This window comes from Cyclopterus lumpus, chromosome 24 (assembly GCF_009769545.1).
Source record: "Cyclopterus lumpus isolate fCycLum1 chromosome 24, fCycLum1.pri, whole genome shotgun sequence".
Taxonomy (NCBI): Eukaryota; Metazoa; Chordata; class Actinopteri; order Perciformes; family Cyclopteridae; genus Cyclopterus; species Cyclopterus lumpus.
Genome location: NC_046989.1, coordinates 12,294,573 through 12,321,301, shown reverse-complemented (window position 1 = coordinate 12,321,301; position 26,729 = coordinate 12,294,573). Strand labels below are relative to the sequence as shown.

Sequence of the window (26,729 nt, the reverse complement as noted above, 5' to 3'; positions counted from 1 at the left end):
AGTCCTGCGGGTGGTTCGCTTGCACATGGAGCCGATGGCACGGCACAGCCAGCATCTTTATCTCCTCTAACTGCACATGCCTTGTGGTGTAAACAAAGCGGGCTCAAACTGGATTTTTATTTTCAGTAGCATAGTGTCGTTACGTTAATTGCAAATACTTACATTGTGTAGCACTGTGGTTGAGGGGTTTCTGAGAATAAGGAAATAGTGAACATTATACATCTGTTCTTGCAATGACATCATAAGATCCTTTTTTTATTTAGTCCCAACATCTGCTATTATCCAACAACTTCTGAATTACTCACAAACATTAAAAGATATACCATGATTGTAGTTTAAGAGCAGTCTTTGCTGTTAATATGTTAACTCATGCATACTTTTTGTTTTTTAGTATTTGATGGATAGTAACTCAAGTAAAGTAATTGAATACAATTTTGAAATACTTATTTTAGTTCAACATTTCTATATTCGGATACTTCTACTTCTATTTCAAAGGGAAGCATTGTATTTATATAGTCATATTTCTACTACACCAAATGTAAACCAGCTCCAGCATTACAATGCTGATTACACATTTTGTCATCAATAATTATGAAATAGCACATTGCATGTAATATAAGTTTATCCAACTAAAATTGATACTACTATTACTTAGGTTTCCAGTGCAGGGGTTAAACTGTAATGGAGTATTTGTTATGTTTTGTGGTGTTGCATTTAAGTGCTTCTTTAGCCTCTCCTGCTCTTCATTATCTGTTTTTCCTCAATATCTTTGAGAAAACTGTTCATTTTCCTCTCTAATTGCCTGTTTCTTTCTATAGGACTGATGTAGAGAGGGTTTGAGGTGGAGGGGTGTATGCACGTGTACACAGTCTGGGAAAAATGCCCAGTGTTTGGCCACATTTGTAGCTGACTCTACATGTGAAAGCCTTCAGGGCCCCAGTGTTTAGAAGGGGAAAAAACTATCTCAGCAAGAAACACACACACACACACACACACACACACACACACACACACACACCCTTCCAAAGCCGCGCTGAGGAGTGGTGCAGTAGTTCTACCTCTGGAATGACAGCAGCAGTGATATCTGGCAGACCATCACATGGTCATGTCAGTAGTGACTGATGGGAGCTCTGCTTCCAGGCCCAGGCTGTGTCCAGGTCCCTCACAGCTTAGACAGCGAGGCAGGCCAGCTCTCCAACTACATGTGAATAACTTGCATATATTAAAATACATGGCGGAGAAATTGCCTCTGAGCAGAGGTCAGAGCAGCTAAACGTGCAAGTTTAACTGCCTCGAACAGCAGGAACGTGCTGCTGCAAGTCCATTTTAAATGTGACAGCTCGGTGGTCACACTAGCAGTTTGCTGTTGTAAATACAGGGTTGGACAAGGTGTTTGTAATAATGCCCTCCTTTAATTGTTGTGGTCTGTACATCTAAAAAACTCAAAGAATGAGTTTTTGGATTTTAAATTATTGTCAACAAATCCCATGAAAAAAACAAAACCAACAAATCGGTCTTATACATTTTCTTTTCTTTAAAACAACAATGACCAGCTGTTTTAGGACATTACTTACTAAAAGCTATATATTAGACTGGAATACTTTTGATCCAGAGTTGCATCTTTGCATTATTGGTTTTATCTTTTTTGAAAGGATTTGTTAACATGATTAACATAATACTCATAACAAACACAAAAATCTAAAATATCTGCTGTATATATATTTATAATATATTTGTATATATATGTGTGTGTATATATGTATATGTATATTTACATTTACATATACATATACTCTATATATATAAATGTGTATATATGTATGTGTATATATGTTTATATATGTATCTGTATATACATATGTATATCTGTGTATGTATATGTATATAGGATGTGTGTGTGTGTGTATTGATGTATACTAATATATGTATATGTGTATACATATGTATTTATATATATGTGTGTATATATATATATACAAAATAAAGATTGTAGATAATACAATTTAAGTTTCATCAATATCTATATATCATGTTATATTTTTGATGAATCACAAAATATCTTAGGATGCGCCAAATGTTTTACTAAAAACTAATTAACTTAAGTATCTTTATGCCTGTGTAAATCCATATTCATATCTACATCTATACATCTCAAAATGTATTGAATAATGCTGTCACAATTGTTTACAATGGATGAACAACAGCAACATATATCTACAATATGTCTACAATTATGGAGTTTTTCTGAGGCAGCAAAATTTCGTGAGTCTATTCATTCAAGGCACTTTTGATATATAACTGGTGTGCGACAAAAATCAAAAGAGACAAAAGTTATTTGTTTGCAACTGTATTCAGATTCAAGACTTTTTAAAACCAATTAATAAATAATCTTGTGACTTCTTGTTCAAAAGTTCAATGTGAGATATTTACATCATAAATTAAATAAGAAACTAAATACATTCAACACATTTCTATAATTATTTTAACCCTTTAGGCTGACAAAAAACAAAAACAGATGGTTTTCTTTGAGAACAATTGCATGTAGAGTAGGATTTAGGAATGTAAAAGCATACTCTACACATGCTAACAATTTGGCAGTTAAGTGAGGTAAAAACAGGAAAAATTATATTCTGATATGTAAACAATATTGTTTTAGCCCCAACTGTAAATGTATACATACAATGCCTATATGTAGAGGGCATGGAGAAATTACATATATATGTTGGTGTTTTACACTCTCTAAGCCAGGGCATTTCACATATACAGTAAACCGTTGTTGACCTGCATATTTGACACTTTTACATATCAGAAGCATGTTTTTCTGATTTTTTAATTCACATTTCTATCTTATATCGGTGTTATCCAAACACCAAAACAAATTGTATGCAACCAATAACAATTATACTTGGACAGAAAAAAATGACATACAGAAAACAGCCCACTGACAAATAAATACCAGGAAACATTGACATCTTACAATAGTGAACCTCTTGCCTTTCCCATGATGCACTTCTTGTGTCTGACATTGGGTTCTGACCAATGGAGTTTTTAGGCGAAGGGGCAATGGAACAACACATTTTCTGACTGCCTTTGGAAATAATGTCCAAGACAGATTAACTTGCAGGACCAATGGTGCATGAGGCGTTTGGTACTGAAGCACTGGCTTGATGTTTAACCAGACTCAACACTTAGGTCGCCTGTGGAGGGAGGGGAATTCAGTTCACCATTAAAATAACACTATATTTCTATGTAATGGAGAAAGCCTCCGTCAAGAGGCACACCCAACATCTGTTCTTGAACACTCGTTCATATCATCCTCGGATGATAAAGAAAAAAGAATGATATGATACAAAGGTAGACAACTGAATCGGCCACCAAGGAAATATCAACCCATTGCCGTTACCTTTTATTCTTTATTTAAATTGTATTGTCCAGCTTTTTGTATCAAGCCCGATCAGTGTTTGCATGTGCATAAAGTACCACCACTGCGACATCCTCATCTAGAGAACAGATCCTATCTACCCCAGATATCGTCAGCTCCCGTTTGTTATGATAACTGAGGTGGCCTTGTGTCCCTGCATCTGCTCGGCCTGCATCCTCATATGGGACGCCACATCATACTGGACTCCTCCACAGGCCAGGCCAGAGTAACTGCGCAGGTTCTCTGAGTCATACAGGTGCTCCAGGGAGTATCCGGTCAAAGAATAGGCAGCTTGTCTGTCCAGTGGCTGCCTGTCCTGGGCCAGATAGAGCAGCGGGCTCCCCTGCGGCTGTGGAGGATGGGGGGACAGATCCGTCTGCATGTAGTCTTTGGTGAGCGGCGCCCTGGGGATCCCATCAGAGCTGGGGCTGCTGAGACGAGACAGAGACGCCGGACTGGTCGTGTTTTCGTCATTGTCGTGTGGACCGAGCAATTTGACACTGTCCTGGTGATGAAGGCGTTCAGAGCTAAGGTCGATGCTTGGAGCTCCCGGGCCGCGACAGACCACGCTGGTCATGGGGAGCTGTGAATGGTGCGGTAGTGAGGAGTTGAAGCACGGGCTGTGAGCTTTGGCGAGGCCTGAGACGTCCAGCGGCGCCTTGTGTTGCTGCAGACGACTCTCTTCCTCTTTGATCATCTGCTGCGTGGCTCGGATCAGCGTCTCCATCTTGCTGGGCTCTCGAGGGGTTGCCTGGAAGTGGTCACCATGGTAACGCTCACCCGAATCACTGGTGGATCCGCCTCCATCAGGTGAACTCACTACACTGTCTTCATCCCAGTGGCCCCGTCCTTTAGAGAGAGTTTAATAGCCACATTTCAAAACAGTGCAATCAATGAATTACATTGTGTAATAAGTCATTTGATTCTTAATTTAAAAAATGTGTGTGAAAACTAGTGATTGTTAAAACCATAAAACCTGTGTGATGTGTAAGATTTGCTTTAAACGGGTAAAGAACCATGGTCTGTTAGACTGAATGTCTTGGCAGATGTACAGTTGGGGGTTGTTTCCCTGTTTGAGGATGTGAAATGTGAAACAACTTGGCTTTCAATTGCAGGCAATTTTCGAACAGATGGTAGCAATCGGCACATTGGCAAGAGAGGGCGTAAACAACTTAGCATGTCCCGTAATAACATTTGGAAAACAGTTACCACAAGAAGTTAGGCCAGTGCTATTTTCAGAGACAGATGGTTCTGGCCTCGATCCTAACTAACATCTCACCGTGAATGGCTCCATGGTAGGATGTGATTTCGTAGCCCTCGCTGTTCTCCACGGACGATTTTGGCAGCGAGAGCACAGAGCGCGTGGCGTCCCACCACACCTCTCTCCCCGACTGGGGGGTTCCAAGGAAGTAGCGACCGCTCTGGCATCGCACACGGTCACAGGTGGTGGTGTGAGGATGTGTTTGGGCATGGGCGAGATCGTCCTCTGATAGACCCAGGCTGTAACAGAGGGGGCCTGAGTCTGGATACAGTCTGTAGGCACAAGATGCCTCCGCAGCCTCACCGGGATCCAGCAGCTGAGGAGATGCAGAGTCCGTCAGCGGGCTCCCTCCCCACTGGCTGTCTTGGTCTGACTCTGACCGCTCTGGATTGAAAGCTGAAAACTGCTGACAAAAAAAGGAAAATACCGTTTTTTAAATTCTTTCTATCAATTACGCCTGCACCAAGTCTCCTTTCTGGATTTAGCTGCATGAAACATTCAGTTGTTTACCTGCGGGTAGGGCGACACTCTGGCTTTGGCCTTCGCCTGGGTCAGACGTGACTTGGTGCTCTTCCTTTCTTCACTGTGACTGTCAGCGTAGGGGAAGGCTGGCTTGGTGGGGCTCATTTGGTCCAAAGACAGCTGCATTCCCTTGTACTCAGTATCCCTTTTAAAATAGACAAAATATATGTTAAAAATAAAACTTATATTGAAGCCATATTTATCCAGGTTGTGACTTTTTAGTCATGCTTAGCGGCTCTAGGAATGGCAATGTTGGCCATTCTAACACTTTGGTCAAGACTGGAATATCTCAACGATTATTGTATGGATTACAATACAATTTGGTACAAACTAATTCATGACCTACTCAGGATACATATTAATAACGTTGGTGATAGCTTGACTTTGCATTTAGCGCTTCAAGCAGCTCAAAATTGTATTTAGTTTGTTGTCTTTAGTGCTGATTAGCAATAGCTTGCATGCTAATTAGCTAAACTAAGATTGTGGCACTTGTAAAAAGTATACCACCAGCATGTTAGCATTGTCAGCACTAAGTGCAATCCCACCTAGCTGCTAATGTATGCACTGTGGATGGTTCATCTTTGTGTTGATGGTGGAGTGCCTTGCTCAAGGACACTTTTAATGCCACCGATGGAGGGTTCACCTTTCCCTCCAGGTTTTCCAAATCACTTCAGAGCTTCTCAAACCTTTCATCCAAATGCGGTCTTGTGTGTCATTAGTCTGCAGCAGACGTAATTGTCAATATTGAACATAGATAACTTCACTGTAAAGACTTATTTTACAAACACACTTTTTGTAACATGAGTGATGTGACGACTATGAGAAGTGAAAACGTTGAAGATAAATTCAAGAGAAGGTCCTCCCACTTCTGAGATAAATAACAGACACCACCAAGAAAGTTAATCATTCTTTTCTGCTGTGTAACCATTGCCAGAACCCAGCTAGAAAACAATGGGAGTGCGTGAGCACACACAGACACATACATGTGGACAGTATCTCTGCACTTGACCTCCTTTGCAAGCGTCTTATGAATACAAACAGCATTTGTGTAATACAGATGGCTTTCTTACTTGTATATGTGCATGCAGCTTGTGCACCATCTTTGACATTTTAACCCACTGTCCTGAGGCTGAACTCAAGTGTCGCTGTCGAGGGAGTAAAAAGGCTCCTGTGTCAAGTGTTCAGCAAACATGAGCCTATTCTTAACTTATCACATCAAGAGTATGTAATAGCAGCTGCCTGGCATTTTAAACCCTGTGGCCCATCCCTGACCCTGCACAGCCAGCCTATTTAATATGAGTCTAAATATGACCCATTCTTTATGTACAGCACCTAAGGGTAAAGGCTGTGTTTGGATAGCCAGTACACAGTGTGAGTGTTATTTGCTCTTGCAGGTATAGTTGCGGCGGCTGGTTCTGCATCCTATCTGTGCCCTGGATGACTTATGTCTGAGCCAATAATGTTGGGCCTTTGTGCAAACTCAGCTGTGTTAGCCGAATTCCACCTCAGGGTCAATGTCAGAGCACCTCATGTCTGAAATACGCCACCAGCCAACCTCCAAACGTGATTTATTAATGGATTCTTGTTGGGGTAAAATGCTGTCAGGGCAAGGTGATTGAATTGCTGTTTGTTTTTAAATGTAGGTGCTTTTTTTGGCTCCTGCTGCACGTGAGCTTTTGGATACTTCTGTGTTAAAGGTTATTATGCAATTGGAAATTCACCGCCATTTTAATGGAGTTACTTTGTTTTCTCCTTGCTGCATTGGAAAGAAATCAATGGGTAGACTGCAGCTATATACATGCACACACGTACAGAGACACACACACATACACACACACCCTGTTACACACACAGAAGGACACAGACACACACACACACACACACACACACACACACACAGAGAAAAGCACATGTGGATCAACCCAACTTAACGAGGAAAACATGCGCTACAGCTATGAGATAGCTATTGATTCCCAGTTCACCGTTTGATCGATTTTGCTTTCCTTTGACTGCAGATCGATGTGACAGTAGAGGTTTTTTGATGGGGTTGAACCCTGATGTTTGTCTTGCTGTCTCAAAGGGCCCTAGTGTGCTTTGTGCTCTCATAACACACAACTGCCTGAGCCCTGCCGCCACAGTGTTTGGTGGATTTGTATCGAGAGGCTACAGAGGGATAAAGAGAAGGATTTCTCAAAGAAACAAAGAGCCATCGTATCACAGATTGAGCTACAAGCATGGATCATAAGAGTGTATGATAAGATTTGACTTAATCTAGTCAAATAATCAATGTGCAAACACCGTTAAAAATGCAGCTGCTTTTAGCCCAGCATAACACTTTATACCTTGTGTTGTGTTAACGTAGCTGTGATTTAAGAGATTTCAGTTCAAAATGCCGTTAATGCAAAACCCTAATTTCTGAAATGCTTTATTCATACTTACAGATGAAATTGATATGCTTGAATGGTACCTTTTCATGAACAAACGCCTTAAGAAAGTATTATGAATATATTTTTGAATCAAGTTTTAAACTTCTTAGGTTCCTTCTCAGATTTTTAGATGCGAATATTAAGTGATACTTACGTGAGTACATAGTTGACACTGACAATACAGTGAGGTCTTGAGGACCGGCTGTTGTGGACGATTGTGGCATAACTCTGGACCCAAACCCAGCCACCGTGCTTGGCCAGGAAACGATAATACTTAGTGGTGACTTGTCCTTTTACTAGCACTGGATGAGATGACAGAATCAGACAGAAAACATGATTAATGTGTGTGTGTGTGTGTGTGTGTGTGTGTGTGTGTGTGTTTGTGTGTGAGTGACTGCATTTGGCAGCTGCAGCAGCTTGTCTGAGTTAGTGTCGGAAAAGAATGATGCAGGTTTAAAACTCACAGAGGTGGTGAGCACAGCGGAGGTGGAATATATCACAGCTGTGGACATGATGGTACAGGGTTTTCTCTATCAGGTCCTGGGGCTCATAACCTGTCAGCTCTGCCACCCTGGAGAGGAATTAACCGGTTGTTGTTAAGACCAAGGACACCTCAGTTTCGCTGTTTTGTTTATGTTTAACAGTCAACATTTGTAGTAGTTTCTTGGAGAACTAAGTGAACCCTCCTAATGAAAATGCATGCTTAACATTGAGCACACACTCAATAAAGAACTTTGGATTAGAAAGGAAACACCCCAAGAGAGACAATCAATGTCATATAAACTGGTTGCGTACCTGGAGTCCAGGAAGATGAGCTTCATGTCCAAACTGGCTCTGAACATAAACATGTTGCTGTGCAGTTTGATCTCGGTCACAGCGCTGGGCGGCAGGGAGTGACCCACGGCCACCAAACCCACGTTCTGGTAGCAGCCCTCAAAAGGCGACATGTCCAAACTGTACTGACGAATCTTCAGGTAGCCACTGCAGTGGATCACCTGGTGGAACGGACAGCAAGAGAAGCTCAGATTATGTAAATAAGGAAATCCTGAAATGTCCCTTTAGATAGAAGTTTGGGTAATGTAGCATGATTAATATAGGCATGTATATGCCACTGCCCATGCAGCATTATATAATTATAACTGAAATACATGATTATAGAAATACAAAAATATATTATAATTTATGTGGGAAAGGTAAGGAAAACGGTCTATGAAAAGCAAATTAATTAATTTGAATATTGGTCTTACATCAGTACAAATACATCATACTACCTTAATTAAGAATGTTGTTAATTTATAAATAGTAAATAGTAAATAAATAGATACCTTGTATCCACCACTGGTGAGGCCTGCGTTTCTTTTTGCCAGCACACATTTCATCCGCAAAAAGAAAGAGCGCTCTGCTTCATATTCTAAAATCATACACAAATACATATCAACAACTCTCATATGTGGAGCTATTAAATTAAAAGGATGTTTAAAAACACTAACTCCAAGTCCATGAGTGCATTTTAATAACAATATGCAACGGCGTAATTTATATTACATAACAAATGTATCAAAAGTGCATGCTGCAAGAATACGAACGTGTATTGCTCATTTGCATGTTATTCGTTGCATTTACACGCGTCATGCTCTACACAGTAATTTACTTGCAAACAGACGACGTATTTTTGGGAAGCTGTTGGCAAGAAATTAATTTTACCTTGAACGAAATGTGAGTGATAGGGCTGATGTGGCGTCAACACAGCTGTCATCTCGTCGTGGTCGGCAGGATGGACATATTCATAAATACTGTTCCCAGTCAACTCTACCTGTTGAGAATAACTCATGTAATTAACCGGTAGAGACTTACAGTTTCAACACGATGTTTGTTGTATTATATTAGCTTTTAATGTGTATGATAATAGCAGAAATGCAGGAAATAAATCAAATCTGATCGTACTAACGGACCTGAGACAGTCCTAAATGGACCGACGCTGTCTCTGAAATGTACATTATTTTCCCATCTGGTGCCACAACAAAGATGAATCCGTCCAACGTCTGCAAATAAATGACAGTTATCTCTCAACAATATTTCAAACGACTATAATTATGTCTTGCAGATTAATAATACGCATTACGGGGGAAATAACATACATATAAATAACAACGGATTGTAAATAACAATACGCGATAATACATACTAAATAATACTATATAATATACCTGCAGTAAATGAGCTCCCAGTTCTCGTCCAATATTGTCCAAAGATCTTGTCCGACTTGCATGACCCCAAGCTTCACCCAAACCTGGAGACAGTGAAATAAGTATTGCTGTTTGGCTGCTTTGGGACATTATAATTGAATGGAGAAGATGACATGTTTTATATCGATACTGAAAAAAAACACGACAATATTTTACTATTATTAATATTATAGTTATGCTTCAAAAAAAGGCCGGACACACACACAAAGACACACATACATACACACGCGCACACATACACGCACACACACACACACACACACACACCCTCAAGCCAGAGGCATGCCTGTTTAAAAGGCCTGTTTAGTGTTAAGGCGTTTACAGTTTCCCTTCCCGATAATCTGTTGGTGTTTACAATGTGCACACTGGCGGATGTGTCTCTTATAATAACTGCAATTTTGACCTTCAATTCAATTCTGAAGGGATGACATACATACATACTTGGTTTATATTTTAATGAATCCTGAGGCTCGAGGACATATTATTATTATTATTATTATATTATAAATGTGTAATGCCTCCCCATAGTAAACCCCAGATTTGGCCATCTTTCCGATTGTCCAATAAATCCCTCAGTGTAGAGGCCTTTACTTTCGATGTAAGTCGAACAAAGCAAATATGTGTTGCTCATTGAAATTCATTCTGTTTCATGAGATATTTCGTGAGCTCGGGTATCATCAATAAATTAGGCGCCGCTGGAAATGGAAATGAAAATATGTGTTCGCTTTCGGACAGTTTAATATCAATCCCACCAGATGAGATGATATAAACAAAAGGGAACTTCAACCAAAAAGGTATTTTTGTAAAATGGATACATAATCTAAAAAATACAACAGATGTCATGTTTTTAAACATTTAAAAATGTAAGTTACATGTAATGTCAGCAAAACTTCAATATCTCTAATGGCGGTGTGTGGGTTTCTGATTAGATCTCATCATTAGTATCATTTTTCTTCTTATAGACTGTGCAAGGTTGTGTGCGCCTCCATCTTCTTACATGTGATTAGAAGCCGTGCCGGACCTTTTTGTAATAATTGGTACGTCTCGTTCTCAGTCACGCAGTCAGAAGACTGCAGAGACCTCTATAAAAGATGGTGGCAGCTCGTCTCCTTTCGACAAACTGAATTAAACTCCATCGTGATCCATTTGTAAAGACTCCCTGCAGATCAGTTAAAACCGACTGTAATGTTCCTACAATATGTATTTATGGCTTAAAGTGAGTATGGAGCGCGGCTATATTAACAGTATTTACATACATATTTCATTGTATTTTATTTTTTAATCTTGTATAACATCACTACAATAGTGTTGATATTTTGTTGATATTTCTGATATTATTGATAATTTTAAATATTTTATTTGCGGATTTTAAATTATTCCTGTCATGGGACTACTAAATTATAGCGGACTATTATTGATTCTTGGAATATGTATTTAATATTACTATAATCTAATGATATATAATAACGTGATTTTATTTCTCCTATAGACCCTTGTAAGATTGTTAACTGTGGTTCCGCTCACCCTGAGGGAAAACAATTCTCATCTTCAGGTAACTTGTTGTGAGTCTTATTATGGAGGCTTTGTCCAGCTGAGAGGTGATGGCCGACGGTAAAGGCAACATTTTGGCCAATTCGTAGAATTCACTGTTCTCCTTTTCCCGTCTAGTCCTTGCGGCCGTTTTGGATTTCTCCTTCATGTCGGCGCCTTTTTACTGTATCCTTCCTTGTATGAGACGATGGTCATTCAAATCAGCAGTTTCACTGATTCCTCTCCGCTTTGACTCCTTTTCATTGCAGATTTGTTATAAAAAAAGCTGGAGTTTTAATGTCAACAGTCGAATCCCAAAAGAAAAGTGAGAATATCCCTGTTAGGTCCTGATGGCGGTCAGTGATACTTCAACTGGTCGCAGTCAAACCTTCACGGTACTGCGGTATCGCATCCATGACCTGCAAAACACGGAAATAAATAGGAAACACATTATTATTGCACGTTGATCTGCATCTTAACTACCTCGAAGTCACTGTCTCTTGTGTTATTTTGAATTAAATCTGGTGCATGCCTGCAGATCAGATGGAGCTGACCCTGAAACACCAACACACTATAACATCAATCTGCTATCAAAATAAATGTATACATTGTTACACATCAATCTTCTATCAAAACAAATGTAACATTTATTGAAGATGGTATAACCTGGACATGCTCGGCTTTTAACAGCATTACCACTACGAAAAACCGCAATATTAAAGAACAACAATTATATAATACATATTGAGAGACAACACCGACTAATCCCCTGCGTAATAGCGTAATTTAATTTGATGAAGAGATGTACAAACACGTTTTGACTTTAATAAAACAAAGCTCACCCTGTTGGTGATGGCACTCTGCAAACACCACCATCTAATGCAATTTTAGCCACCGAGCCAGTCTTTATTGTTTATCTTAAAACTAGTAAAACTTCTGCCAATGAGATGAAATAATTCTGCATTTTCTGTTGCTTCCTAATCATTACACGGCTGTTCACTGCAGTAACACAACTGTGACATAATCTCACCGCGCTACCCAGTGTTGCCCCTTTTTTAAAAGAAAATAACACGTTTTAACATCCTGTATAGCTGACACATTTGTTGAGACCGGTATATTTGCAGTATTCCTACCCGTGCTGACGCACACTGTATTTTCCTACACGTGAATCGATCCTTTGGCCTTGCAGGTGGCCAGCTGGGAATTTCACCTGTCCTGAACCGAGTTCACCAGTCGTCCCAGTTAAGTTTGGTCTCAGTTCCTCCTGGATTTCCACCTGGAAAGGCGAACGGGCCGTGCGCTGCATACACCTCTCCAAATTATAAGGACGCGCAACGAGTGGCATTCGTGCCCAACAAGCCTCCTCTTCCTAACTATCTCAATGTCCCTCTCTGGAGCTGCTCTGGACCCGCCCACCGTGCGCTCACCTCGCTCCGATTGGACGGAAGTGCTGAACGTCATTTCGTGATTGGACTCTTATCGTGGGCGTCCGCTTGGTGAGGCTCGGCATGCGCAGCACTTGGCGGTGCCCGAAGTCAGCTTCGATGTGATCTTGCTGTGTTTTTGAAATAAATAGACACATTCGCATAAAATGCACTTAATTACTTTAAGGAAAATATCCAGAATAAAACAAAAGTCTTTATTTTTTTATTCGAGAGAAAAAAGAAAACATTACTTTATTCTTACAATTATATCTGGAAAAAGAAAGGCCGAACTGCATTTCATCAACAGGTGCAGGGGAGGTTTAATAAAAACACAAACACAAAGAGGAATACATTATTGAAAGAATATCTCTGCTACGGAAAATAATCAGTTCAAGTGCTGTTGTCTAACGAATAGGCCTTACATCCTCCCTTTGATTTAATATATGGCCTCTTTAATTTTACAGAAAAAGCCGACATGAGCATGACGCTCATCTGTTTTAGTTGCAATACTAAATATTTTACTTGCTTTCTGGTGGATTTCCTCCCTCAGGATTTAAAACCTTTTTTGTTCAGAATTTCTTTTAATGCATGTGTTTGTTATCGGTTATTCTCAAACACAAATCATCTATGAAAGCAGGAAGAGGATCTACATGCTCCTAAACGTTTATTGTAGATATAATTATTTTTAAACATTAAATTAGAATTTCTTCGCATGGAGACCACTGGACTTAATGATCTTTTAAAATGTCCCTTTCATCATTGGGTTATGTCGAAGCTGGGATGTTCTTCTTTTATAAAAAACAAATGCAAAACAGTGTATAGGCCTACAGCGGCTGAGAGAGCAGTACGCCGCGTTCAGGGCTCATGCAATAGTTTGGTGTCCGTCAAACACGTTTATCTGAGGATTAATTTCCATGGTGGGAATCAGATGAGAGCGCCTCGGCGCATGTAGTTTTTTAATTAGGTACAGAGCGCTCAGATGGAGGGGGGGGGGGGGGGGGGGGTTAGAGCAGCGGGCGCGGTGACGGGGGCGCGGACGCATGCCGGTGAGCTCATTACGCACATAATTAGCCCATAAATTGATGCTGCATCCAGCCATAATTGGAGACACTCCAATACTGTCTCCTTCCTGTTGTGTATGAGTGTGCTTGTGTTTGAGAGATAGAGAGACAGAAAGAAACAGAGAGAGAGAGAGAGAGAGAGAGAGATAGTGTGTGTGTGTGTGAGAGAGAGAGAGAGAGAGAGAGAGAGAGAGATGTGCTCTACTAGGCTATACACTTTTTTCATTTCTGACAGGTAATAACAACAAATTGGCAATTAGAGGATAACCCCAGATGCTGGCTGGTTCTCAGGTTTTCCCTTTAAAGCAAAGCCGATGTTACTGCATCCTTGACATCCGATGTTTCTAAAGAGCTACCAAGTCTTTGAAGTTATCAGAAGCTGGGATCTACTCGACATCTTTCTCTGTGACGAATCCCTCATCACTAGAACTAATTTCCTTCCTCTGTTTTACGCGAGCCACCCAGAGGTCAGAGGTCACCACGGTTTGTTCACTTCGTAGATCCTTCTCCGTGCAAATGATTTGAATTCCATACGCCTCCAGAAACAATCAACTCTCTTGTCACAGTCGGTGCTCTCATGCAAACAAAACATTCTTAAAATTAAAACAATACTTTTTAAGGGAGATTCAGCCTCTACAGATCAGGCTTTAAGGCAGTGTGCTATATCATCAGCGCCCCCTCTGTAGTGACTGACAGCCTGTCATGGAAGTTCTCCGAGTGAGCCATGAGCTCTGAGTGGCTGGTAGAAGATTTACCCTGCCCGGACTTCCTGTTAATGCCCCACCACAGGTTGCCATAGCAGGGGAGCTCGCTTTGCTGTCCTTCCAACCCCTCCCTCCCTCGCCACGAGTCTCACCCGTTTTTCCATTTTTATTGTTTTTTACAAATCACGCTTCTCAATGGGAAGCCGGGCCTGAAATTCTCCCCAGCATGACAAGAAAGTGTAGGGAGGGGGCAGTCTAGTGAAGGTTATTTAGGGAAAGGATTTCAGGAAAAGGTGGTAAGGAGGTGAGAGGATGAAGGTCGCTACAAATTGAGGAACGTGGTGCATTATTTCCTCTAATGAGCTGTCTGATGAGTTTCTGTTTCATGATCTAAGCCAGTGATTGGGCCCTTGAGCAAGGCACTTAAGAACTTTAAAAAAGCATATTTTCTCCATTACATCTAGTGGCTTCCAATCAAGCTCAGGGTGAAGATTTAATAAGATTCAGTCCTTGATTCTCTGTCTTCAATATCTTTTGCAATGTAGTTGATATGAATTTGCTTTGGTCAGCTAAAATAAAACAAAAGCAGAAACCCGAGGACATCGCATAACAACACGAATACATAAAACTAGGAATAGATCAAAATGTTTCTGCTGTGGTTCTGTGATACATGTCTCTCAGATGTACAGTTTTATCAAAGGATCATCATCATCATCATCATTATCATCATCATCAAGACTAAATCGATGCAGCGGTCTTTTTACTTTCACACATATTTTTCTTCGCATTTTCAAACTCGTAGTCTTCAGCCGTTGTTGACTAAGATGACATAACTTGAAGCAATTCTTTTTATAACAAAATGCTTTGCACCACTTGTTGTGCACAAAAGGCATACACTTTGATGTTTAAAATGGGTGGAGTTCTATTTTCAAGCCTTCAAAAACAAAAAAACATGTCTTTCCAGAAACAGTTTCTCAGGACGGAAGCCTACAAAGACCTTGTTCATTTTCAAGTGCTTTGTGAGAATCTATTTGAGAGCTTCCATTTGAAAATAGGTCACCAAAAAGCATTGCATTTCTGACCTAAATCAAACTTGCAAGACAAACAATAAGTTAACATGGAAATTGTGAAAATAATAATGTGAATCTTATCATTTATTATGCTTCTCACCCTTCCACCAAGTTTAATGAATATTGGTAAATAGTTTTTCTGTAATCCTGCTGACAGACAAACGTCTTCCATGTACAGTAGATTCATTTGTCGGGGTGGCCACGCTGCCATAAAGAGCCACCTCTGTATTAATAACCTCTTTTTTTCTCTCATACCGTATATATAGACTAATAAACTGCCAGTTCAGATTCAAATAACTTGATTAGATGTTAGATCATATCCACTGGGAATAAGATTAAGATATGGTGTCTATATGTGGAGGAGAAGAGACATATAAAACTGTTGGGAAAATTCAGGAGAAATTGCGGAAATGGCAACAAGATGTTAAAAAGAGGAAAGACAGATGAAAAACACTGAACGAGTGAAAAAAGCAATGAGACTGGGGCCCCATGTTGGGTTACACTCTGTGCTCCGAGATTGAAACGGTCGGGCATATGTAAACAGGCTGCATGTTTGACCACGATTTGCCAGTTGTGTTTTCTGTAAGCTATTACTGACTCTTTGTGTTGTGTTTCCTCTAAAAGAATGAAATATTATTTAGTACTCCCCGCTTTCTTTAGCTGTTGGTTTTGAACCAGCCACTTTATTTGGAGTGATGGTTTGAAATTCTTCATTGTGTTCTTTTTCTCCCATTAACAGTGACTCTTTCCCATCAATTCTCGCACTCTCGGTCTCTTTCTGTCAGGCCCTTCACTGAGCCCATCTGTTGTGTGCGAGCGTTAATTAACCACACTGCCATTTCCTCTGTGCGCTGCGATTGAAGGTGCTTGGAGTACACGAGCCAGCCCCGCAAGTTCATCAAAATGCTAATTCAGCCCAAATTAAAGTTGTGATTAACATTACACAGTTTCCTGTGCAGACAAATTGATCCTTCCATGATCTCTCTCTCTCTCTCTCTCTCTCTCTCTCTCTCTCTCTCTCTCTCTGGGTGATGAGTGTCTGGGGAGAAAGAGACTTTCCTCTTGGGTGTTCTTGTAGTCATTGCCAAAGTGGAAGAAAAACATAAACAGCCCATAAATGAAGCTAATGCCAAGTAAGAAAAATTTGGGTCTATATGCTTTTTTTAAATGTTCTTCATAACATAAGTCACAACACAAAAACGACATTAACATTTTCCTTATAAGAAATATGGATTCACATTTTTACATTCCATATGTTTGTGTGTGTGTACCTGTGTTCCTGCTCCGCCTCAGACTGTGTACATATGTAAGGAACCAATAAGCTGTAGCGCTGATGCTGTGACACAGTTCTGACTGTATTTACCCTGCTCTCCAGCTGCCTCTGCACACTCCCAGACACTGATAGGTACATGGAAACAAGGGTAAAAAAAGTCCTAACATAATCTTTTATCCAAATCCAATGGTATTTTATCATTTAATATTGTAGCTGCTTCTATTTGTTTATTTGTCACCTTGAATTTGACCTCAATCACCTTGATTTTCATCGGTACTCCCTACAACTCTTAAAATGTTAAGCACAGAATAAATGTGTCGAGCTGAAAGACAGATTAGTGGCATCTCTAATAGCTGAGTTGTTAATTCATGAGAGAAAATCACCAAACTCCTGGTGCAACAGAGGCGGTGCCATACAAACAACACCAGCTTGACATTCTTGATGGTAAATGACAGTGGAACGCTTATTTAGGTACATACTGTAGTTTCTCTCTCTCTCTCTCTCTCACACACACACACACACACACACACACACACATACACACACGGATAAACTTCTTGTGGTAATGAAAGCCTCGAGCGTTCATCACTCTGTCTTAAGCAGTGGTTATTGAGGCATTAAATATGTCTACACAGGGCTCAGTGAAAGGCTGCCAGATCAGTGTTCTCCTCTGAGGGGGGCTCTGTTTGCATACAGACAGGTTGGGGGATTGGGAACGTGCACCGAATGGAGCCTGGGAGTCGTAACTGGGTGCCCACCACTCTGGTGTTAGTGCCATTATGGGATGTCACTGTGGGAGAACTGCGGCTCTTCAGCGGGATTACTGAGATTCTTGCTGAAATTGAGCGGAATTGGAAATGTGGCGGCGGATTCTCTCCCGAGTGATTCTTGCGAAATACTGCCACACACACAGACTCTCACACAACCTTACATTCATGTTCAAACAAATGCAAATGTACATTTACGCAAATATGTTTGCCACAAGTGAAACTCAGGCTTTAAGCAAATGTCAGTTTGATCAACTATGAAATTTGTCATTTCTTTTGTTTTGATTTCTTCTTACAGCATGACAACAATGCAAAACAGCACAGTGCACAGCTCAACAGCCTCCACTGTCTTTGATGCATGTTTGCATAGTATACAATGTGGTGGTTTGTTGTGTTTTTTAAACTCTGCTTGCAAACCAAATTTCCCATAAGGAACAATAGAAGAAGATAGAATATTTGAATTTAATTAAAATAAAGTGAACAGAGATGGGTCTAACATGTGAAGATCATGTGAAAATCAACATACAATGTACAACAACAGCTATTATGTGGATTTTTGGTATTTGAATGTAGTGCAGAAGGCATTAGCTTGCATTGTAAAACTATGATTGTTTTTACATACACGGGAACGTTCTATGCTACTGTGATGGACAGTAGCCACACAAGAGCATCAGCAGACCCATGTAACTACATGTATAAGAAAAGGGCTTTTTTATTCCTCAGTACCCTCCCTTCTAATGGGTTTGGGGGATAATGTATTGAGGCCGCACTCCCTTCTGAGGTCCCTTCTCCTGTGTCATAAAATAAACACCCTGGGTGCGACCCTGTTGAGGGTGAACATTAACACCCCAGCCGCCGGCCTGGGGGTCAGCCAGGGGTCAGCAGCCTGCGGTGGAGAGAAGGACAGAGATTATTCTTCCACAATGACAGACGCACCAACATGGCATCAGCATGTGTAAGTAACTCACTCCCCTGGTCTTATGTAAATTCTGTCTGAAGGATTAATGGCAGCAAACAGACTCTTTTATGGCATGCGTGGCGATTTACAGACCTTATTCACTTAATTAAGTTATGGGTTATCAAATCTATAAAGGTAGAAATAAATTTTAGATTGAAATGTTCTGCCTCAAAGCTCAGTAACATTATTTTACTTATTTCTTATAATTACAATTCTGAAGCCGTGTGAGGCCCCTACATGCTACAGCTTCAGAATTCACACTGCACTTATGATTAGCAATTATACAATCAGAGCTTGTGCCAATATCTGTAACAATGCGTTTTAGAAAAACAAACTACAACAGAGAAAAAACAACAACTTAAATTCCACTTAAAGCTACAATAACTTAACAGTAACACCAATGTTTGGGCCGAACCTGGCAGTGGAAATAATCTATAAACGCAACTCTGACACATTATTTACCCTTTAAGTTGATACGGTGATCATCTGTGTGCTTCGCATCCAACAACTTCAGCATTCTTCTGGAGGTACATTCCTGCCTACCTAATGAATAAAAGTCCAAAATTAACTCTCATTTGAGATTTTTCTCGACACCAACTTCTTTGCTTTTTACTCCAATGCGCCACTATGTTCAGCGTGTGTATCTGTCTGCTATTCGACGGGCAGATAGCACACGGTCAGTGTTTAGAGCTTTTGCTGCAGCCAACAACACAGCTGATGAAAGCACTGGGAGTGAACCCAAAAAGTTTTAAAGCCATAAAAAAACGCTAAAACGCTTCATGGAGCTGAGTTCATCTATAGAGTCGGGTATACAAGTGACTATCAGAAGTCATGTGATCCACTGTAAATATGAAAAATATGTATTATAGTCACTCACAACAACAGCTCAAGGTGTAGAGTTCAAGGTATTTCCATAAAATGCACATCACAGATCCTGAGACCAGAAGAGGCAGAGCAGAGTCACAGTGGTGCCCTGGTGCATTATTTCGTCTGGCATTCACCCTGACAGTGGGGAGCCACAGATGTCAGACATGGCTAACCAGCTATTGTAGAGAGCAGACACGGACATCAGACCAGCCAAGACTGGTCAGACTTGATGGTGAACTACATATTCTATATTGACAGTAAGAAAGAGGGAGGGAGAGAGCGAACTCTATTATTGACAGCCATTCAGACCAAACAACACTCATACATATTTCTTGAGGTTTGTATTGTATTTGGCTAAGTATGCTATTTAATTGTTTGATTGTGTATTCTTACATACAACATACATCTATATGTTTTCTTGGATATAATTGCAATGCAGGAAAACCAAAAAGAAAGTGAGGAGTCGTAAACTACAAGCCGTAGGATTTACAATGTCCTTATTAAACCTCCCCCTGCCACATTTAGAGGGGTATAGATCACATTCATGCCTTTGCAGAGGCCAGATAACAGCGCAAAGCTTTGGGACATCTCATTCGCATTGGGAACGGTCTGGGAGATGCTTTACAAGATGGATTTATATGTTGCCAGTGCTGCTTTCTAGTGATTGAATGTCTGTGTGCATGTGTTGAGCTGACTCTGCGTGGATCTGTCAGGGGACTCATAAGGCAGGTTTGAATTAGGCATGAGATAGGAGGAGTGTGTGTTTGTCCGGCCGTGCATGTGTGACTCGGAGTACTTTATGGTGAACGAGCGTGTAAATAGTGACCGGAGACAGATGTGGTCTCATCCCTGAAAGACTGAGGATAGAAGATTATCGGGACGAGACCTCAGGATCAAGGCAGAGCGGGACATTTTCTCAAGATAACATACTTCCAGCATGTTTAAGTGGAAAGGAGGCAAAACACGTAAATGGCACAAACACACAGACTTCTTTCTTTCTCTAATGGTATTACTGGCTGATAATATCCAGTTGCACAGAGCGTAATCTAATCTTTGAAAATCGTATTCATCTGTACAGGTTACAGCTTTACCTAAGAGGTTAGCTATAGCTCTAAACACCACAACGCCTATAAAACATGAGCTGGAGAGTTGTGAGAGACATAAAAGCAGTTTCTTTTAATGTTATATTGATTTACAAACCGCATGTTAAAACACCTCCCTGTCATGGGTCTTTACTTTCGACCCCTAACGAATTGCACTGGGTGCTGAACTGGAGCCGGTGCACATGAGGCCCTCCACATGTTTAGATCCATATGCACAGGTTTTGGGTGTCCCGGTGTCTAGACAGTAGCAGACAAAGAGCAAAAGCTTGAACTGAAGAAAGACATACAGCAGTAAAGTAAAGCAGCAATATATTGATAAGAACTTGTGAAACAGTACTATTAATCATGCAATGCCTTGGAACAGCTTAAATGTACAATTTTAAACATTCAATCTGTTACTTAGCCATATTTCTTATTTTTACCATTACATTTGTTAGATATGACGACACAATGTGGGCAAAGTATCAGATTAGCTGTCATGATTGTGTGACCACGTGTATTCACTAGAATCTTTACACATGTTGGTACCATAAAAATAATTAAAAATACTAAAGGACTGTCTTCATGTTGACCTCAGAACAGTGTTATGACAAAAGGGACAACAACAGGGGGGAATTATACCTATTAATTTGTTTCACTTGGTAATGTTTTGATGGTGTTGATGTCAGAAAGAAGCAAAATGTTGAAACATGCTAATGCTAATGATATATATTTAAGAAAAATATAATTGCGCCACAATCATTAACATTTGGGTCGGCTGTAGCTCATGGGGATGAGTGGTCGTCCCCATGACCCGTAACCACAAGCTACCCGGTTCGGTCCACACTCTCCCCATATGTTGAAGTGTCCTTGAGCAAGACCCAGTTGCTCCCCGGGCGCTTCACTGCAGCCCAATGCTCCTTAATAATAAAGACATATTAGAGACACAAACAAAAAACCTAATAAGATTTATATAAATGTGAAATAAATCTGAATAGCAAAGATTAGTTAAGCACAATGTATATTAACCCAAATTAAAGATATGTATTATTCTATAAATGGAAAACATTTGAAAGTTTGCTGCAATTGCTGGAAAACTATTGTAGCAGCCGAGCAGTTGTTAAAGTACACTCTTAAACAACTCTAAAACAAAGGACTGCTTGCTCCTTAAAGTGCTCTAAACATGTAATTCAACTACTAAATAGTAATTAAATAGTAATAAGTAATCAAAATTAACTTCTGGATTTTACTAAATTGTGATAGTTTCCTAGAAATGAAACTGCTCAATTTAAATTAAAGTATGTTGACTGTGACAGTTTCATATGGAAAAATAGTTTCCTTTATCTGCATATATTTGTAATCAAATATGTTTAAAAGTTATTGGATTATTAAGGTAGTTTTAAACTCAGTAAATGTAAATGTGATTATTTTAAGTTAACATTTCTCCATCAGAATTTCATTATTATTCATTCATTATTTTGAATTATTTTATTATTAAAATGTAAAGAGCTTTCAAACAGCATTTAGACCTTCATGTTGGGGAATAAAATGAACAGAAAATATATATACAAAGAAAATCTAAATAATTAATAATTAGACTGAGTGTTCCATGGCTGTGGATAGCCGTGGACATACTTGTAGTAGTAGTAGTTACTTGGTTAATTAAACTGCATTTGTACAGCACCATTAATAACATAATTCTTATTCTTAATTGTTTGAAAAACAAGCTGACCTTTTCATACCTCTCACCACACAGACTCAACATGCAACCTATAAACTCAGGCATACAGCAAATATGGCTCCCATTTACATTTTAATTCACCTACTGGTAAATGCTTCCACGTGAGGCTTTACCCCTCGAGGAAAGTTATGTTCTTCATCACCAACTAGTATTATGTGTTCAGAGCAGAGGTTCTCAACCTTTTCTCAGTGATGTACCCCTTGTGAAATATGTTGGTCCTCCAGACCAGTGCGAAGCATTTTTGGTTGAAAAAAATACACAGTGCTGTGCCATCAGTGTCTGATTTAATATTTAATTTAGAATATATACAATTCCATTTATGAACTTACACTTATATTGTATTGAATATTTAATAAATAACTATTTTTAAAGGATTTCTCACATACCCCCTGGAGTGCCTTCATGTACCCCCACTGGTACACGTACCCCCATTTGCGAACCGCTGGTTTAGAGATTCAACGTATTTATTTATAGACACAAGCCAGCCAACAACAGCGGTAGCAACAGCATCAACCCTTCTTTTACACATTTCATGCAAATGTTTGGAATAACACACCCTTCATGCTTTGTTTTTCCTGTGGTAACGTAGCATTTACATTCTTTTTTGCCGTCCATCTGCATCGACTTGTCACTGGGCTGTTTAATGGACCAGTCATTTCCATGCAGACCAGTGGCCGAATCGCTCTTCCCGCTGGAGATGAATATTTACATGGCAGTTAACAGGTGGCGAGTAGTTTAATGGTGATAATTGCTCCACGGCACGTGTAGCAGGAGAGGAGGTGTAATAAGAGTTGTGTTGCTTGGGGCTGTCCCACTTCTGTGATGATGCGTCCCAAGGGGATAACGCACATGTGTGTCTGTGTGTGCACCATGTGTTATACATTCAAAGGTAATTTATATGCTGTTCCGCCTGTGTACTATTAAAAAAACAGCACTACGCACAATGTTATAACATCAGTGTTTCACTTTACATTTGTATTTAAATGTATTAATTTGTCCGTGTGATAACTACTGTTTTTATTTTGTGTATTTATTTCTAAAAGAAAATAAGAGTTTCTGCAAACAAGCAGGTGCTTTTAACAGTGAATGAGTATTTGCATTCAAGGCCATTCAATTAAGTATTTGCATCATATTCCATAATGCACTTTTAATCTTGTGGCTCGTAGATAAAGAACACATTTTCTACATAATCAAGTTTATCAAGATCAAGACAAATCCTCAGTTTCCTACATTTAATAAGTCTTTTTCTAGATCTGCTATTTCACACAAGCTTCATTTCTTTCAGCTCATTGAAGGGAGATTAGGTTTTATTGTCTATCTGACAGCCATGCAAATGTTAAAGCACTGGAATGTTCCACAAACCCGAGCAGATGGACACGACAAGCCCCGACCTTTCACTCTCAAGGAACATGACATCACCACATATGGTCACAGTGATTGATCTGTCGTTAGGGAGTGATGGCTGGCCGAGTGGAGAGAATGGGGAAGGGTGCAGTGTCGGCGTAATGTTTTCCATGGCAAAACTCATACAGTCATAAGGATGAATGGGTCAATGGCCAAAGTGTTTTTTTAAGTGGAACGTGTGGAAGTGTTTATGTGTGTTTGTCGTGTGTACTTTTAATATAATTCATATAATAAAGATAAATTAAGTGTCATTAAAACAGCAGATCTTTCTCCAAGTTTAGTAGTGCAGAAGGTCACATACAGTAGTAGAGGCTTTAATCTCATGATACTTACACATGGATGATAATAATGATACATGAAAATGCTATGGTTAGCACCAATGAGCAGCAGTAACTTGAGTTATTAATCAAATATCCTACATGGTGCAAATATCCAATATGCAGCTAAGGTGATTTATCTATATTCAGAAAGTCGAAACAAAGTAACTTAGCCAGAAGATAAAAAAGATGCAAATGCTGATTCAAAGTGAGGAGAGAGAGAGTGAGAGAGCGCGCGAGAGAGAGAGAGAGAGAGAGAGAGAGAGAGATGATGATGATGTTGGGGAGAAAGCAATAGGATGGATATGCAGTTCCAGACCCAGAACAGAAGCTGGGAGCTTGTCTTGTCCTGCTGTGCATCTGGCAGATTGCTATGGAGCCTGTCATTGCGGCCAGCAGGGTGTCCAGCCACTACATGGCATTCAGCAGGGGAGCTGAATAAATCACTGGAACACACACAGTCCAGCTTACATTTGTCTGACAAAGCCAAGACTGCCCTCTAGTCAAGCCTGTACTTTGTACGGCTGTGGAACTGACACTATCCTCCTGGCAGCTAAAGTAACACCATTTATTTAATTTATTTGAACACAAAAGTGTGTAAACCGAAAGTTTTGCGTAATGCCCAGAAACAAATATCATATAATACATAAATGTTTATTGTTAGTTTAGATAGTAGATGGAGTGAATTGTCAATGGGTGAAATAGAAACACGGAATATGCAACACTATAATGCTCCTTTAGCAACACATTTAGACTGAAACTGCGTAAGCATGTTCAACGTCCCCCCTGCCGGGTTACTCGACAGGGGGGACCTGAGGTCTACTTAGGGGTCCAAAAGGAAAACGTCCAGTGTGGGGCCCCTTTAATTCCAACCATGAGCCATTTCAATCATGTTTCTATAATTAACCTTACAAAATGTAGTAGATCAAAATATGCAACTACAGGCCTTCAACTCTAGATTAATATGAACTCATGTCGAAAGATTTACTGAGTAATGTTATTATTTCATGAAAAGGTTTTCTCGTTACTTTCATGCTAAACCTTTTGTATTTGTCAACAAAACATCACTTAAGTTTACCAATCGAAAAATGTAATCCTCACAGCAATGAAAATAAATAGCTATTAAACAAAATATGTATGTATTTTTTTTACATCCAAATGACAGACCTGGGAAACAGCTTTCTTTTGAAGCATGAAGAATAAACTGTACACATCGAGTTTCACAAATGTGCTTCAGGCTTAATGCATAACTGACATTATTATTACTTTAATGACTACCAAATGTTTATAAGATAATTAACACACAGTTGAATGTTGAGATGCGTTTAAAGCTATTACACCCAGCACTATGTCACTCATCATGGCTGTGAGCAATAAATCAAAATCCAGGCATCAAATCCTTTTTTTAAATTCTGTTGCTAAATACACAGTGAGCATGTTTTTTTCGGTGAAGTTTGGAAAACCTTAAAGGTCGGGTTGTATCTTATCTTATCTATACTAAAAGTGAACAGGGTGTGCTAACAGCAAGGCGATTGTCAAAAACACTGATGATTTCTGCCATTATCAACAGTGTTTCATAAATTATTGCATACCTCTGGACATTTTCTGAGGTATTGGCAGGTTTGGAGTCTTTTTTACAGATCTCATTGAGTTATTTAACAATGAAATAAACTCAACACCCCCTTTAGATAATATATACTACGTGTACAAGACTGGAGGGAACTGGAGTTGTGTGGTCCGGAGTTTACATGCCCCATTTCATAAGGCTTAGAGGGCACAGAGATGTCAGTGTCACCTCGTTTTATCCTGGAATGCAACTAGGAAAAGCATAAAAACCCTGCAATCGGCCAGAAAATAATAGACTGTGCTGCTGGAAAGAGTGGCTCATTGGTTTGGATTGAGGAATGGCATGTATTTACATGAGACACCCACACAACCCTACATAATCAATCTTCCAATCTCTCAGGGTGCAGACTCAGCCAAGAATCAGTGTGCGGGATGGAAGTCATGGTAAACAGCGTGAATCTTTGCCAGCAGTCTATTTAAAACCTTTATTTATCCACAGAACTGCAAATCTTTTCCTGCAGTTTCATACTATGCACATGCTGGCATTTGGGGATTTATGTTTGCCATCTTAGCCACAGACAGATAACAAGATTTCCATTTCATCTACGTGTCCACAGAGATAAAATACATAGGTTCGGGATGTGTTAAGCCCTTCCTGGAAGCAAACAAAACATACAAGAAATTTCCTATTTACATGTCCTTTATCTTGTTTTAATAATACATAAAAGAGGATTTTCTTTACAGTGCAACATTGGGAACCTCAATCTGAGGAGGAACTCAGCAGTCACTGTAGATGAGAGAATAGCTCCAGTGTGAAAGCTAATTGCTCTTGAAACCATAACCATCTCTATACATCAAATGCAAAATACACATGTACGCTATGGCAGGTTTGGAGTTGTTTGACGCTGACCAAGTTGCAGTATTTGATGCATTGGGGTGAGAATGTGTTGTCAATGAGCCTTCTTCTTCAAACTTGTAAACAAGGGAAATTACATGTTCTGTCATCATTAAAAAGTGGAATTTTGCTTGCGTAAAACCTGATGTGTTCACAGATTCACTGACATCATGAAATGATCCAAAGGCATATTG

General features: G+C 39.8%; 1 protein-coding gene across 1 annotated transcript; it reads right to left on the bottom strand.

Moving 5' to 3' along the window:
• Positions 1-3,533: 3,533 nt before the first annotated feature.
• On the bottom strand, positions 3,534-11,575 carry LOC117727483 (single-minded homolog 1-like). Its single transcript, XM_034527823.1, has 11 exons — positions 11,401-11,575; positions 9,838-9,920; positions 9,583-9,672; positions 9,335-9,443; positions 8,956-9,041; positions 8,426-8,625; positions 8,095-8,201; positions 7,785-7,932; positions 5,193-5,349; positions 4,701-5,085; positions 3,534-4,270 (listed from the first exon to the last, which is right to left on the bottom strand). Exons 1-11 carry the CDS (start codon positions 11,573-11,575, stop codon positions 3,534-3,536), a joined length of 2,277 nt encoding a protein of 758 aa, XP_034383714.1.
• Between the last annotated feature and the right edge of the window lie 15,154 nt (positions 11,576-26,729).

Excerpts from the sequence above, each read along its gene's own strand:
- LOC117727483 (XM_034527823.1), bottom strand. The coding sequence starts at position 11,575 with ATGAAGGAGAAATCCAAAACGGCCGCAAGGACTAGACGGGAAAAGGAG. Across the intron at positions 9,673-9,837 it reads TGGGAGCTCATTTACTGCAG|ACGTTGGACGGATTCATCTT; the intron begins GTATATTATATA and ends ATTTATTTGCAG. Across the intron at positions 8,202-8,425 it reads CTCATCTTCCTGGACTCCAG|GGTGGCAGAGCTGACAGGTT; the intron begins GTACGCAACCAG and ends ATTCCTCTCCAG.